The following is a 15,513-nucleotide window of genomic DNA, read 5'->3' as shown; positions in this document are numbered from 1 at the left end:
GTGATGAGAATGAGAAACTGCACATTGACAATGTTTTCGGGAATGCTATGAATATGCTGTCAGATAATGATAATGAGCTGCCACACGAAGGATTTATCAAGTGCTTGTTTGCCATAGAGACCTGTAGCCTCGGGCTAAACATGCCAGCAAAACCGGTTGTCTTCACTAAGGATCAGAAATTTGATGGAGATGATGGGAGTCGTTCGCCTGTTTGGTTTGCGTTTGATCCAGGAGGAGAAGCCTCGCCAAAGTTGTTGCTTTCTACTGTCATCGTTGCTTTGTGGTTCCCACCTTGAGGACAGGGTGTATTTTAACCGTGAGGGAGTTGATACGAGACAATAATGACATATCTTCCATATCTTTTATTTAGTTATCTTTTGATTCATAGTATATTTTCGTATATTGTTTTCTTGTTCCCTAAGCTAGTATTCTAGTATTATAAATAGGTATAGGTTGATATTATTTTATTCATTCAATGAATATATGAAATCAAATATTTGGCTCACATAAATTGTGCATTAAGAAACCCTCAATTAGGCTGCCGACGAGTGAAACTCGCGCCCAGCCAACCCCGTTCACCGTTCACGTCGCCGACCCAACGTTTGGGTGCTCGACAACAACGGTACTTTTTTCTTGATTACGTGTGGAATTCGACGTTAAGGAGGAAGATCCTTAACAAGTGGACATGTCTGTGTATTGCTTTGCTGCCTTCACTTGCTTGCCTCTTTAACGGGGATATTGCATTCACTTGACTCCCTTTTAAACATTATTTATATTTTTTTTATAAATAGTTTAGTAGTAATTGATTTTTAAAAAGGGTTGATTACTCTACAAAGAAAAGAAATTACATAATTAAAAAAAAATTGTAATTGAAATTCTTAAATCCCAAGTAAAAATGGGGAAAGACTTATTTATAGGTGAAAATAAGGATAAAATTATTAAAAAATAGTAGTAATTAAAATCTGATTTTTTTCCTCTGTAGTAAAGGAATTTGATTGCTTTACGCGTTTTCTCAGTAGCAAAAGAATTTGAAAAAAATGGCACACGTATTTAGTTGGGCCCTGTTACAAACTTAGGGTCTATTTGAATGGACTTTTATTTGTTAGTCAAACTGACTACACTAGATTCCACAAATTTGACTTGGTCTTAAACAAAATTCCACAGAAATTTTGAACGGCTTGACATGGAGCATGATTTTGTTATGTAATGAATCTAGTTTTATTGGGAAAGAGTGTAATTAATAGAGGAAAACTTAAATTAATCAATTTTTATGAAGTAAAGATTAATTCTAATCCTAAAACTAGAAATATAGTAATCATACCCACCCTCACCAGAAATACCCTTTTATATTTTTTATTTTACTAATTATAAAAAATCCAAAAATCTAAATTCTATCTAAACAGATCAAAATCCAATTTTCTATTTTATTAAAAACTTCAAAATCTTGTCTCCTGTAACGTCTAATTTCTACTCCTGAGGGGCTGATGACGGAATATTCAACGGCGTTGTGTTTCACAATGGTAGTATCCACTACGGCTTGGCCTAACTTTGTTTGTGTATATCCTCATTTTGTTTCAAGCATCGTTCTTGACAAATCCATGGTGGTCTTTGTTACAAACTCTAACTCTCACATCGGTTGAGAAAGACAACTCAAAACAAGAAGCTTGAAGATCCCTTTTGGAAAACAAGAACAAAACGATTGACAGACTAATGGTAGGAAATGAAGCCGCAGCCCTAACACACTCTAACAACTAATTCAAACTCATTTCACTCGTAACACACTCAAACTATTTATTCAAATTCGTATCGAAACAAGCCGGGTTATTAGTTTGTATACCGTGTACGCTTAAAACTAGATAGAACTTAAGAAAGAAGTCGGACTTGGAGGTATCGGAATCTCGACAGTTCCCTCCAACATTAGCTGAACTTTTTTCATTGTTGGACATAGCGACGGATCATATTGCACACACCAAATCCCTATCTTCACCATTCTCTCCACCTTCCTCTCCTCCACCATCTCGTTGCCGACTAGACTCCCAATCTTCCCCGTTGCATAACAGTCATAAGCCCATTCCTCAAGAATGGCCCCATCCTCACTCCCGCTCCAATCAACACACTTCCTACAACATATGATCTCCAGCAGCATCACTCCGAAGCTATAAACACCTGCTTTCACTGTGATCGCCTGCTTTTGGTACCACTCTGGCGCTACATAGCTCTTAGTCCCTCTTATCTCAGTATACGTATTAGTCTGATCTTGTTTTAGGAGCTTCGCCAGCCCAAAGTCCGATATCTTAGCGCACCATTTGTCGTCCATGAGTATGTTGTGAGGCTTTATGTCGCAGTGAATGATATGCGCCTCGCACTCATGGTGCAGATACAATATCCCCCTCGATATATCTCGAGCGATCTCAATCCGTTCCTCCCAGCTCGGACGATTCTCTTGATTGAATAGTATGCCCGCGAGGGATCCGTTGCTCATGTACTCAAACACCAACAGTTTATTGTCTCCATCGAAGCAGTAACCTAGGAGCCGGACTAGGTTCCGGTGATACATCTTCCCAATCGTCTTCAACTCTGTCTGGAACTCCATCTCTCCTTGTGTGAATTCTTTCTCCAACCTCTTCACTGCCACCATTTTCTGCTGCATAACACCTTTGAAAACTGTGCCAGATGCTCCTCTCCCCAGCTCTTCCTTGAAGCTGTTTGTTGCTTCGGACAGATGCTCAAATGTGAACACTTGCAGCGAAATGCCCTCGACCAAGTTATCTCCATTTTCCTTACCGATCTTGTTGTATTCCTTCCGTTTCTGACGAACAAAGATCACAGAAATTGACAACGCCAAGATGCCTATAGACATGAGAACAATTCAGATGACGAGGATGTCCATACACTGCTCTTTCTTGATGATTCTTTTATGGTCGGAATCGCCTCCAATATCGGGTACTATGTTTGTACCGAAGCGAATGAGAGCCATGTTTGAGTCTTTTAGAGACCTTCTCCTGAATCTTAACGGAAGCTTCTGCTTTTGGCAGTTGTTATCTTTGAAGAAGGCTGCTTCACAGTTGCAGCCATCAAGGCATGCTTTGCTGCATTCTTCTTCCCTAATCATCATTTGCAAGATCTCATACGAGCTATCCTCCCATACAGTGTGTTCGACTGTTCTCATATCGTACTTAAGTCTATTGTCTCTTTTGGAACAGCCCTGGGCCGAGAAATTTCTCGAACAGCCGGCTTTGTGGTTTCCGGACTGAGCGAAGAAGAAACCGGGAAGACACTGACAATCCGGCTTATTATCCAACAGAATGCAGAAGGCGTTGATTCCGCAGATACCTTTTGGAGCACACTGGTCGTTTGTGGAGGACCATCTCCTGGTCAAGTTGAGATTACCGAGAGAGAGAGTAGATGCGGAAGATTCCTTCGACGTCGAGCCTCATGAGATTGATGTATCCCTGCGTAGGGAATCCACCATCGCATATATTCTTCAGAGGCAAGCTACCGTTGAGCAGATAAAGTCGGCCGTCGCTGTCGAGGTTGAGAGAGTTGTTAATGTTACTACCTGCCCTGTCTGTGAATGATGAATAGTAAGAGTTAGGCGATGAGTCAGGCGTGTTGATAGGATATTGCACGAGGTTTCCATCGTTCTGCATCTTCATCCTGAAAATCCCTCTCCCGTAGTCGGTCTCGGAGACACTGGAGAAGATCTCTTTCCCTGGTGGGAGGCGCTGGCCGGGGAGGAGGGTGTCTGTCGGGTGGTCGAAGCTCTGCCAGATTATTCTTGAATTTGAATCATAGAGAACGAAGTTGCCGTTGTCATGCATTGATGCCAACGCGATGGTTGCGGATAGGCTGATGAGGTTTATGTCTTGGCCTTGTCTTCGGCGGAGGACTAGCCGGCCCTCGGGGGATAGTAGAAGGGAGACGACATCGTCGGGGACGGTTGGATTGCTGTCTCTATTTGCTGTCCAGACAACGGTTTTGTAGCGAAGAAAGATGCCGAGAGCGTAGCTGTTGACGCGTTGGGGGAAGAATCCGAAGGCGTAGAGGCCGGAAGGGGAAGGCCAAGAGGAGTTGGAGGAGGGAGTGAGGGAAGAGCCTAAGGTGATATTGGAGGGTCTTCTCTGAGCTTCTGCTGCTGAAAAAATCAGAAGGAGAAACAAGATTGTTAGGATAGACATTTTGTCGTAGTAATTAGGAGTCGTTTGGTTAGCATGATATCTCCAGTTAAATGTTTGTATCATGACTTAACCCAGTGTTTGGTTGCACTGATGGATAACATGAGGCCCGATGTTGGCCCAACAAAGCCCGCACTGTTCACACAAACAACATGAGTTTCGTATCAGCATTTGAGCTGCCGATTACAATCATACCTCGACTCCCGTGCCCGATACATCAACAACATTTCCATTTTGCCCTCGGTAGTTGATTTGAATTTTGGAAACACCTCCTCCAATCATTCATCCCCAAACCTTGTGTGTTCCTGTGCAGGCAAACCCTACAATTGAAGCTGGAGTTGTTACAACAATTGAGGACTCCATACCCCCACGCACAAACGGTAGGCCAAAATTGTTGTATTATTCCCCTCTATAACTGTTTGGATTGGTGTGTGTATATGGTCACAAATCCCGTCTGAATGTTGCGCCCACATACAGGGGGGTCGTCGTTAGGGTCGTCGTTAGGGCTCCGATCCAGCTACCGGAATCGGTCGACATAAACATCAGCAAGTTTTCTCCCAATTTCAGACGGTTAGTAATTGATGCTGCAGTCCGTGACAATCGAATGCCTCCATTTGTGTTTTTATTTTTTATGTGCTTGATTTTCCTGATCTCATTTTGTGCTTTATTTTTACGTGCTTGATTTTCCTGATCTCACAGTGTAATTGATCTCACAGTGCAAAGATTAGAAATTGTATATGTTCATACTTTGAGTTTTTCAAATTTGACTATGTGTATGTGCATCACAGGTTTGTGTTTTTGCCGCAAAAGAATACATTACTGAATCTACAGTTCTTCAATTGGAATTTTATGTCATGTGGTCCATAAATTATTGTGCGATTTGGGTCTGAAACACACGATATAGCTAACCTGAAATTCCCCACCGAGATGCACTAAGCGAGTCGCCGCAGGTTGGGGGAAATTTGCTGGGGAAAACTGCATGGGACTGAAAAAACAAAGGAGGAAGGTGTGGTATTAATATTTGGTGGATTATTAAAATAATGAGAAAACCCTAGGGGCAAAAAAGTAATCACACATTATGTCACTATATAATTCAATCAATCAAACAGCCGAATGAGCATTGTCTCATTTTAGTAAATGTGCAACCAAACACCAGTAATGCTATAATTAATAACATGCTTTGATTATAAACCAATTGGTGGCCCGAACGTCTTCGTAACCCATGTTAACAACCAAACGACTCCTTAATGAATTCTAATAAGGTTTGGTTAATGAAAATTTGGTGTATGGGACATGAGACTTATTATTATATTCAGACTGAGTTACTATTTTTAATTAAATATCGATAAGAGTTTTCTTTGTTGGACCCGAATTTGGAAAAAAATGTCACACGCTTTAATTTTCAAGGGTGGACTGAGTCGCTTATTACTATGTGTCCCATCTTTTTACTACTATGGACCAAGCTTTCAATGATATTCACTACTATAGATTTGTCAAATTTCAATGTCGTAGCCTGACTTCCTTAAATTATTAGTCATGCGTCAATATTACAAATAAATCGGCTGAACTACCGCATATACTTCAATTTCTCACAATTCTACAAGAAAATTCATGATTCCAAAATATAGTTAATCTTTTTTTATATTTATATTTTTATTAGGTAACCTTTTTTTAAAATATATTTATTATTTTTCAAATATTCAGTTACTCCCTCTGTCCGCCATTAGAAGTCCCAGTCATTTTGTGCACTCGTTTTATAAAAATAATAATAAATAGTTAAATTGGAGAAATGGTAAAGTAAGACTCTTCGCAACATTATTTTCTCTCTTACTTTATCATTTCTCCACTTTAACTATTTATTATAATTTTTATAAAACGAGTGCGCAAAAATGACCGGGACTTCTAATGGCGGACAGATGGAGTATCATTTATCGTTTAATTATATAAATATACACAATTGGAAATTATAAGAAATATTCCCTCCGTTCCACAAGAATATGCAATTTTTCCTTTTTAGACCATCTCACAAGAATATGCACTTTTCAATTATGAAAACTCTTTTCTCTCTAATAAGGTGAGATCCATTCCCCACTAATATTACTTTAATCACTTTTCTCTCCACCTCTTTCTTACTTTACCAATTGAACATTAAAACTCGTGTCAAACTCAAAATACATATTCTTTAGGAACAGAGAGAATATATCATCTATTCACAAAAAAATAGTCACATATTTTCATATTCATCCATCCATCAAAGTTATTATAGACTTTTGTCTTTTTCTTTACTATCTTATCTACATTTTCTCCATTTCTATTCTATTTTGTATTAACATGCAGATTGTCCATCAATAGTAGTAATATTCCCTATTTTTTATGAAATGAGTGAGTATTACCTAAAATAAAATGAAATTCAAGAATAATAGGACGAAATAATGACATAACTATTGAGCAATCAATACGCACTAAAATCAATGCTAACTATTCAAAGATAAATAAAAGTACAGGTTAATACAGGAAGATCAAGTCAATGCAATATCCCCTTTAAAGTGGTAAGTGGCATCTTCAAACCAATACTAAGACAAACAAAAATGTCCATCCTCACAATTTTATTTCTCCTTCTTACTTCTACAGCAGCAGAAGCTCAGAGAAGATCCTCCAACATCACCTTAGGCTCTTCCCTCACTCCCTCCTCCAACTCCACATGGCCTTCCCCCTCCGGCGTCTTCGCCTTTGGATTCTTCCCTCAACACGTCAACAGCTACGCTGTCGGCATCTTTCTTCCCGACAAAACCGTCGTCTGGACAGCGAATAGGGACAGCGATCCGATCTCCCCCAACGACATCGTCTCCCTCATACTAACCCCCGAGGGCCGGCTAGTCCTCCGCCGGAGACAAGCCCAGGACGAAGACGTCATCAGCCCCTCCGCAACCATTGCATCAGCGTCAATGCTCGACAATGGCAACTTTGTTCTCTACAATTCCAATTCCAGAATCATCTGGCAAAGCTTCGACAACCCGACCAGCATCCTCCTCCCAGGCCAGCGCCTCTCTCCCGGGCAAGAGATCTTCTCCAGTGCCTCCGAGACCGACTATAGAAAAGGGAATTTCAGGCTGAAGATGCAGAACGATGGATACCTCGTGCAGTATCCTGTCAACACGCCGGACACAGGGACTTACGCTTACTATGCTGAAACGCCAGACGGAGCAGTTAACATCTCTCTTAACTTCGACAGCGACGGTCGCCTTTATCAGCTCAACGGTAGCTTACCTCTGCGGAATATATCCAATGGTCGACTCCCTACAGAAGGATACATCAATTTCATGAGGCTCGACGTCGGAGGAATCTTCCGCATCTACTCTTTTTCTCTCAGGAATATGAGCACGACCAGGAGATGGTCCTCCGTGGTCGACGAGTGTGCTCCCAAAGGTTTCTGCGGATTCAATGCCTACTGCACTCTGAGGGATAGTGCGCCGGTATGTCAGTGTCTTCCCGGGTTCGTGTCCATTCAGTCCGGCAACAATACAGCCCCCTGTTCTAGAGACTTCTCGGTCCAGGGGTGTTCCAAAAATGACGATAGATTGAAGAACAGTGCAGCAAATCATGCCTTGATGACTGCAACTGCGAAGCAGCCTTGTATGTAGGCAGCGAATGCAGAAAACAGAGGCTTCCCATAAGATTTGGCAGAAGGACTCTAGGAAAATCAAACGTGGCTTTCGTTCGCGTTAGTACAGCCACGGGACCCGACTTGGGAGGCAATCCAGAGCATAAAATTATCATCAAGAAAGAGCGGCGTATGGACATCCTCATCATCGGCATTGTTCTCATGTCTATAGGCATCCTGGTGTTATCAATTTCTGTCATCTTTTTTCTCCACAAACGGAAGGACTACAGCAAGATCGGTAATGAAAATGGAGCTAACTTTATCGAGGGAATTTCACTGCAAGTTTTCACATTCAAGCATCTGTCTGAAGCAACAAACGGATTCAAGGAAGAGTTGGGGAGAGGAGCATCTGGCACAGTTTTCAAAGGGGTTCTGCAGCAAAAAATGGTGGCAGTGAAGAGGTTGGAGAAGGAATTCGCCCATGGAGAGATAGAGTTCCAGACAGAGCTGAAGACGATTGGTAAGATGTATCATAGGAACCTAGTCCGGCTCGTAGGTTACTGCTTCGACGGAGACAACAAACTATTGGTGTTTGAGTACATGAGCAACGGATCACTCGCGGACATACTTTTCAATGAAGAGAAACGGCCGAGCTGGGAGGAACGGATTGAGATCGCTCGAGATATATCGAGGGGGATATTGTATCTGCACCATGAGTGCGAGACGCATATCATTCACTGCGACATAAAGCCTCAGAACATACTCATGGACGAGAATTGGTGCGCTAAGATATCAGACTTTGGGCTGGCAAAGCTCCTAAAACAAGATCAGACTAATACGCATACTGGGATAAGAGGCACTAAGGGCTATGTTGCACCAGAGTGGTACCAAAACCAGGCAATCACAGTGAAAGCAGATGTTTATAGCTTCGGAGTGATGCTGCTGGAAATCATATGCTGTAGGAAGTGTGTTGATTGGAGCAAGAGTGAGGAAGAGACGATTCTTGAGGAATGGGTTTACGACTGTTATGCAACGGGGAAGATTGGGAGTCTGGTGGGGGATGATGAAATGGTGGAGGAGAGGAAAGTGGAGAGGATGGTGAAGATAGGGATATGGTGCGTGCAATATGACCCGTCGCTACGTCCAACAATGAAAAAGATTCTGCTAATGTTGGAGGGAACTGTCGAGATTCCGATACCTCCAAGTCCGACTTCTTTCTTAAGTTCCATCTAGTTTTAAGCGTACACGGTATACAAACTAATAACCCGGCTTGTTTCGATACGGATTTGAATAAATTGTTTGAGTGTGTTATGAGTTAAATGAGTTTGAATTAGTTGTTAGAGTGTGTTAGGTTCATTTCCTACCATTAGTCTGTTAATCGTTGTGTTCTTGTTTTCCAAAAGGGATCTTCAAGCTTCTTGTTTTGAGTTGTCTTTCTCAACCGCTGTGAGAAATTAGAGTTTGTAACAAAGACCACCATGGATTTGTCAAGAACGATGCTTGAAACAAAATGAGGATATACACAAACCAAGTTAGGCCAAGCACGTAGTGGAACCTATCATTGTGAAATATACCAACAATTGATTAAATAATATGATTTGTGGCTGTGGCGTGACTGTTCTTGGGCTGGACAAGTTTTTGTGGCTATGGCGTAGCTGTTCCGCACCACTGTGGACACTCTAACGCTTTAATTTTCAAGAGTGCTGTCTATTTTAACAGACTCTAACACTATGTGAATAAATGGTAATGGCTTCTTGACTTCTTTATATGTTTCTTAGAGCATGTGCAATGGGGAGGGGGGAGGGGAGCGACCGGCATTGGGAGAGGCGACGTCCACCGTGGCTGGCGAGGCCGCACCGCTAGGGGTGGTAGGGGTGGGTGGAGTAATTTTTATGATTGTTATTTTATTTTATTATTCATAAAGTACTTTCGTAGTATTATATATTTTCCAGTATTTAATTTTAGATTTATATATTTTCCTGTATTTAATTGTAGATTTAAATTAATAAATAGTGTAAGTTAAATTCTAAGAGTTAAATCTTCTATCTGGGGAAAGGCGTTGGACCTTGTAAGTTGTGGTTTGGGACCGAAACTAAAAGCCACATAAAAATACCCAATAAATGATTCATCCTCTAAATTGGACATGTTAGCGGATATAGTAAATGGACAAAAAATTTGAAAAATGACAAAAATATCACGAAAATTGTTAAAAGACCTCAAATATCAACGCTAATAAAATTCAGTGAGGGCCGCAAATATACAAATTCTATTATCTATGGACTATTTTTGTAGTTACCCTTTATTTAAATATATTCACTCTGGCCTATTAATTATACGTTGATTTTGAAGTGAAACAAATGCCTTTTTTTAAAGAGTCGACCGAGATTCAAGAAATTCTACAAATCTAGAATTGTGTACAATTAAGGTCATCGACTCATCGCAACGGGAGCGACAAATAAGGTGTTCTATTCCAATTTTACATTTTTAATCATATTTAATTTAAGTTCTTAGGCTTTAAATAAGTTAGGTTTAATATGATTCATTTGTTTCTTTCATACACTGATACACAACCTGTCAACGATATATATCTTATTTTGATTGGCTTGAGTTTAATTTATGAAATGTAGAGAAATGTAGTAGTTGTAAAAAAGTTAGTAGAAAATGTATCATTTTTATATACTTTCTCCGTGCAATAAAAATATGAATTTTGATGAAAACATAAATTTGATGTGAAATTGGTAAAAAAAATGTTATTGAAATATTGTTAATAGAGAATGAATCTACCTCGTACAAACAAAAACTTGCTAAAAATGGAAGGAGACTAATTTTATAGGACATAAAAATATTAATTTTTTAATAATATATACTCCATCCGTTTCAAGGAAGATGACCCCTTCCTTGGGTGGCACGGGATTTTATGCAACTTTATTTTATTTATTAAGTGGAGAGAGTAAAGTAAGAGAGAGGGAATAAAGTAGAGATAAAGGTGTTTCCAATTTTAGTAAGGGGTTATCTTGATTGGGACAAACCAAAAAGGAAAGTGAGTCATCTTCAATGGGACGCGGGTGTAACTGAATGAATTAATAGAATGGAACTTATTTATTAATATAATAAAATTAAATAAGATATGTAATGACTAGTGACAGACACTACCAATGGTGGACGCAGCAAGAGGGGGAAGAGTTCATTTTCTTGATTTTTCTACTTTTAATTTTTTTTAAATTCTAAAAATCATCTTCAATCCTCACTCACTAAGGTATTGTTTTAGATGACTAAAAAGGGAAGGAAGGACTGAACGAAATTAAAGAATCGATAATTACAAAGATGAAAATGTAGCAACAATGGATGTCGTATGGTTGAGGAAGAGGAAAACGTTTTCAAAACAAATATTAATAACTCCTTAATTACAAAGATGAAAATGTAGCAACAATGGATGCCGTATGGTTGAGGAAGAAGAAAACATTTTCAAAACAAATATTAATAACTCCTAATTAAAAAGATAAAAATGTAGCAATAATGGATGCCGTATGGTTGAGGAAGAAGAAAACGTTTTCAAAACAAATATTAATAACTCCTAATTACAAAGATGAAAATGTAGCAATAATGGATGCCGTATGGTTGAGGAAGAAGAAAACGTTTTCAAAACAAATATTAATAACTCCTATTACTAAAACGACTTGTAAAATGTGTATTGTGTGAAAATATTGATAGCTTTAAAATGAGATCCTGTTCACTTATATATGCTCCTATTTTAAACATTTTATTTAAAATAAAGTGCTACTTTAAAACTGTGCAGTGTAAAATTTATTTTGAAATTATGGATTGTACATAAAATTTAAAAATGAGCAACCAATAGAAAATCTAATTATAGGGTTTCACGGTAAAAGCCATCATTTACACTATAATTTTAATGACTCGGTCTTAATATGTCCAAAAATGATACTCCATCCGTCCCGGACTACTCGCACATTTCCTTTTTGGCACGGAGATTAAGGAATGAGTGTATAGCAAAGTCAACAATTGCGGCTGTAGGTGATAACTTTTACTAAAAATAGAAAGAGTGCAAATAACTTGGGACGCCCAGAAAGGAAATAAGTGCAAGTAGTCCGGGACGGATGGAGTATAACTATACGATTTCTTACGGTAACAAACATGTATCAAGAATAAGCATAGTTATTTGAATCAAAGTCTACGTAATATACATGACATGACACAAGAGTGAATTTTTCTATCCTACAAATAAAACGCGTGATCTACGGCATATAGCTATTTACCAGAGGGAGAGTGGAGCCCATGAATAAAGCATTGAGTAATCAACTCTCACTAAAATCAATAAAACTATTCATACATAAATGAAAGCAAGAGATGCAAGTCTTACTTTATCATTTCTCTACTTTAACTATTTATTATTATTTTTATAAAACTGTACGTAAAAATGACTGAGACTCCTAATGACGGACGGAAAAAATAATAAATATTTTTTTTAAAAAGGTTACCTAATAAAAATATAACTATAATTTGGAATCATGAATTTTCTTGTAGAATTGTGAGAAATTGAAGTATATGCGGTAGTTCAGCCGATTTAATTGTAATATTGACGCATGACTAATACGTTGAATTTTAAGGAAGTCAGGCTACGACATTGAAATTTGACAAATCTATAGTAGTGAATATCATTGAAAGCTTGGTCCATAGTAGTAAAGATGGGACACATAGTAATAAGCGACTCAGTCCACTCTTGAAAATTAAAGCGTGTGACATTTTTTTCCAAATTCGGGTCCAACAAAGAAAACTCTTATCGATATTTAATTAAAAATAGTAACTCAGTCTGAATATAATAATAAGTCTCATGTCCCATACTACAAATATCCATTAACCAAACCTTATTAGCATTCATTAATTACTACGACAAAATGTCTAACCTAACAATCTTGTTTCTCCTTCTGATTTTTTCAGAAGCAGAAGCTCAGAGAAGACCCTCCAATATCACCTTAGGCTCTTCCCTCACTCCCTCCTCCAACTCCTCTTGGCCTTCCCCTTCCGGCCTCTACGCCTTCGGATTCTTCCCCCAACGCGTCAACAGCTACGCTCTCGGCATCTTTCTTCGCGACAAAACCGTTGTCTGGACAGCAAATAGAGACAGCGATCCAACCGTCCCCGACGATGTCGTCTCCCTTCTACTATCCCCCGAGGGCCGGCTAGTCCTCCGCCGAAGACAAGGCCAAGACATAAACCTCATCAGCCTATCCGCAACCATCGCATCAGCTTCTATGCTTGACAATGGCAACTTTGTTCTCTACGATTCCAATTCCAATATCATCTGGCAGAGCTTCGACCACCCAACAGACACCCTCCTCCCCGGCCAGCGCCTCCCACCAGGGAAAGAGATCTTCTCCAGTGTCTCCGAGACCGACTACGGGAGAGGGATTTTCAGGCTGAAGATGCAGAACGATGGAAACCTCGTGCAATATCCTATCAACACGCCTGACTCATCGCCTAACTCTTACTATTCATCATACACAGACAGGGCAGGTAGTAACATCTCTCTCAACCTCGACAGCGACGGCCGACTTTATCTGCTCAACGGTAGCTTGCCTCTGAAGAATATATGCGATGGTGGATTCCCTACGCAGGGATACATCAATCTCATGAGGCTCGACGTCGGAGGAATCCTCCGCATCTACTCTCTCTCTCTCGGTAATCTCACCATGGCCAGGAGTTGGTCATCTACGGACGACGTCTGTGTTCCCAAAGGTATCTGCGGAGTCAACGCCTTCTGTATTCTTCAGGATAGTGCGGCGGAATGTCAGTGCCTTCCCGGTTTTGTTTCCGTTCAGTCCGGTAACAAAACAGCCCCATGTTCTAGAACCTTCTCGGCCCATGTTTGTCCCAAAATTAACGATACATTGAAGACTGAAATGATTAGAGTCGAAAATACCGATTGGGACGAAACCTCGTATGAGATTCAGTCAATAAGTGAAGAAGAGTGCAGGATATCGTGTATCGATGACTGCAACTGCGAAGTAGCAATTTATGTAGGGGACGAATGCAGAAAACAGATGCTTCCGTTAAGGTACGGCAGACGGAATTTTAGAAACTCAAATGTGGCTTTCGTTCGCAGCTCTACAGACACGGTTCCCGACTTGGGAGGCGATTCCGACCATAAAATAATCATAAAAAGAGAGCGGCGTACAGACACCATCATCATCGGCATTGTGCTCATGTCCGTAGGCGTGTTGGCCTTGTCCATTTCTGTGATCTTTGTTCACCAGAAACGGAAGGTCTACATGAAGATCAGTAAGGAAGATGGAGCTAACTTCGTAGAGGGCATTTCACTGCAAGTGTTCACATTCGAGCATCTATCCGAAGCAACAAACGGCTTCAAGGAAGAGGTGGGGAGAGGAGCATCTGGCACGGTGTTCAAAGGGGTTCTGCAGAATGGCCAGAAAACGGTGGCGGTGAAGAGGTTGGAGAAGGAATTTGCACAAGGAGAGATAGAGTTCCAGACAGAGCTGAAGACAATTGGGAAAATGTATCACCGGAACCTAGTTCAGCTCCTAGGCTATTGCTTCGATGGCAACAACAAATTGCTAGTGTTTGAGTACATGAGCAATGGATCCCTCGCAGACATACTTTTCAATCAAGAGAAACGGCTGAGCTGGGAGGAACGGATGGAGATTGCTCGTGATATATCGAGCGGGATACTGTATCTGCACCAAGAATGTGAGACACAGATCATTCACTGCGATATAAAGCCTCAGAACATACTAATGGACGATAATTGGCGCGCCAAGATATCAGATTTTGGGGTGGCGAAGCTCCTCAAGCAAGATCAAACTAATACATATACAGGGATAAGAGGCACTAAGGGATATGTCGCGCCTGAGTGGTACCAGAAGCAGGCGATCACAGTGAAAGCAGATGTGTATAGCTTCGGAGTGATGCTATTGGAGATCATATGTTGTAGGAAATGTGTTGATTATAGCAGGAGTGAGAATGAGGCGATTCTTGAGGAATGGGTTTACGATTGTTATTCATCGAGGAAGATTGGGAGTTTGGTCGGGGATGAGATGGTGGAGGAGAGGAAAGTGGAGAGGATGGTGAAGATAGGGATATGGTGTGTTCAATATGATCCGACGCTGCGTCCAACAATGAAAAAAGTTCTGCTAATGTTGGAGGGCACTGTCGAGATTCCCATACCTCCAAGACCTACTTCTTTCTTCAGTTCCATCTAGTTTTAATTGACTGTGATCTTAAATTTTTTTTTTAAATGTTTGTAACTTGCTTGTCTTAATGCATGTCTTATTATTTCTCTAAAATCAAATATCATTAACTTTAAAATATAAATTCTAGTCATGCATATATATGTATATATAAGAACGATTATGTGTTCCATTAGTTATGTGTTATAAATAAATTTCTTCTCCAAATTTTATTCTTGCAGTTATTTTTCTTCCCCAACACCGAATTAGTTTGAAGTTAGTCTTATCTATATGTCCTCCAAGCTGTGCTGCGGACATCCAAAGGCTGCTGATATTTTTGGGGTGGAGCAGCCGACCGTGGGATCGTGAGCAGCTTCGAAAGCGCCCGACCGTGGAGTTTTCCGACAATTGTGGTTGGCAGTGGGGTCGGTTGATGGCACCTCCATCCGCCACTGGAGTTTCAGGGACGAAGAATTCAGAGCTTGATATCTCCTCCGACGAATAAGTGTCGGTTGATTCATAGCTTAAATCGTCT

At 40.3% G+C, this 15,513-nt stretch overlaps 3 protein-coding genes and 1 pseudogene across 3 annotated transcripts; 2 read left to right on the top strand and 2 right to left on the bottom strand.

Annotated features, from left to right (window-relative positions):
* Positions 1–1,852: 1,852 nt before the first annotated feature.
* Positions 1,853–3,324, bottom strand: LOC121760888 (G-type lectin S-receptor-like serine/threonine-protein kinase LECRK2). The gene has a single exon (XM_042156482.1). It carries the CDS (start codon positions 2,858–2,860, stop codon positions 1,853–1,855), a length of 1,008 nt encoding a protein of 335 aa, XP_042012416.1. The 5' UTR covers positions 2,861–3,324.
* A 30-nt stretch (positions 3,325–3,354) lies between these two features.
* Positions 3,355–4,978, bottom strand: LOC121760002 (G-type lectin S-receptor-like serine/threonine-protein kinase LECRK3). Its single transcript, XM_042155602.1, has one exon. It carries the CDS (start codon positions 4,239–4,241, stop codon positions 3,387–3,389), a length of 855 nt encoding a protein of 284 aa, XP_042011536.1. The 5' UTR covers positions 4,242–4,978; the 3' UTR covers positions 3,355–3,386.
* A 1,785-nt stretch (positions 4,979–6,763) lies between these two features.
* On the top strand, positions 6,764–9,217 carry LOC121760001 (annotated as a pseudogene).
* A 3,427-nt stretch (positions 9,218–12,644) lies between these two features.
* On the top strand, positions 12,645–15,193 carry LOC121759997 (G-type lectin S-receptor-like serine/threonine-protein kinase LECRK3). The gene has a single exon (XM_042155599.1). The coding sequence runs from the start codon at positions 12,690–12,692 to the stop codon at positions 15,009–15,011; it is 2,322 nt and encodes a 773-aa protein (XP_042011533.1). The 5' UTR covers positions 12,645–12,689; the 3' UTR covers positions 15,012–15,193.
* Positions 15,194–15,513: the final 320 nt, after the last annotated feature.

This window comes from Salvia splendens, chromosome 13, assembly GCF_004379255.2.
Source record: "Salvia splendens isolate huo1 chromosome 13, SspV2, whole genome shotgun sequence".
Classification (NCBI taxonomy): Eukaryota; Viridiplantae; Streptophyta; class Magnoliopsida; order Lamiales; family Lamiaceae; genus Salvia; species Salvia splendens.
This window is presented reverse-complemented; position numbering and strand designations above follow the sequence as displayed.

Excerpts from the sequence above, each read along its gene's own strand:
- LOC121760002 (XM_042155602.1), bottom strand. The coding sequence starts at position 4,241 with ATGATACAAACATTTAACTGGAGATATCATGCTAACCAAACGACTCCT.
- LOC121760888 (XM_042156482.1), bottom strand. The coding sequence starts at position 2,860 with ATGTCTATAGGCATCTTGGCGTTGTCAATTTCTGTGATCTTTGTTCGT.
- LOC121759997 (XM_042155599.1), top strand. The coding sequence starts at position 12,690 with ATGTCTAACCTAACAATCTTGTTTCTCCTTCTGATTTTTTCAGAAGCA.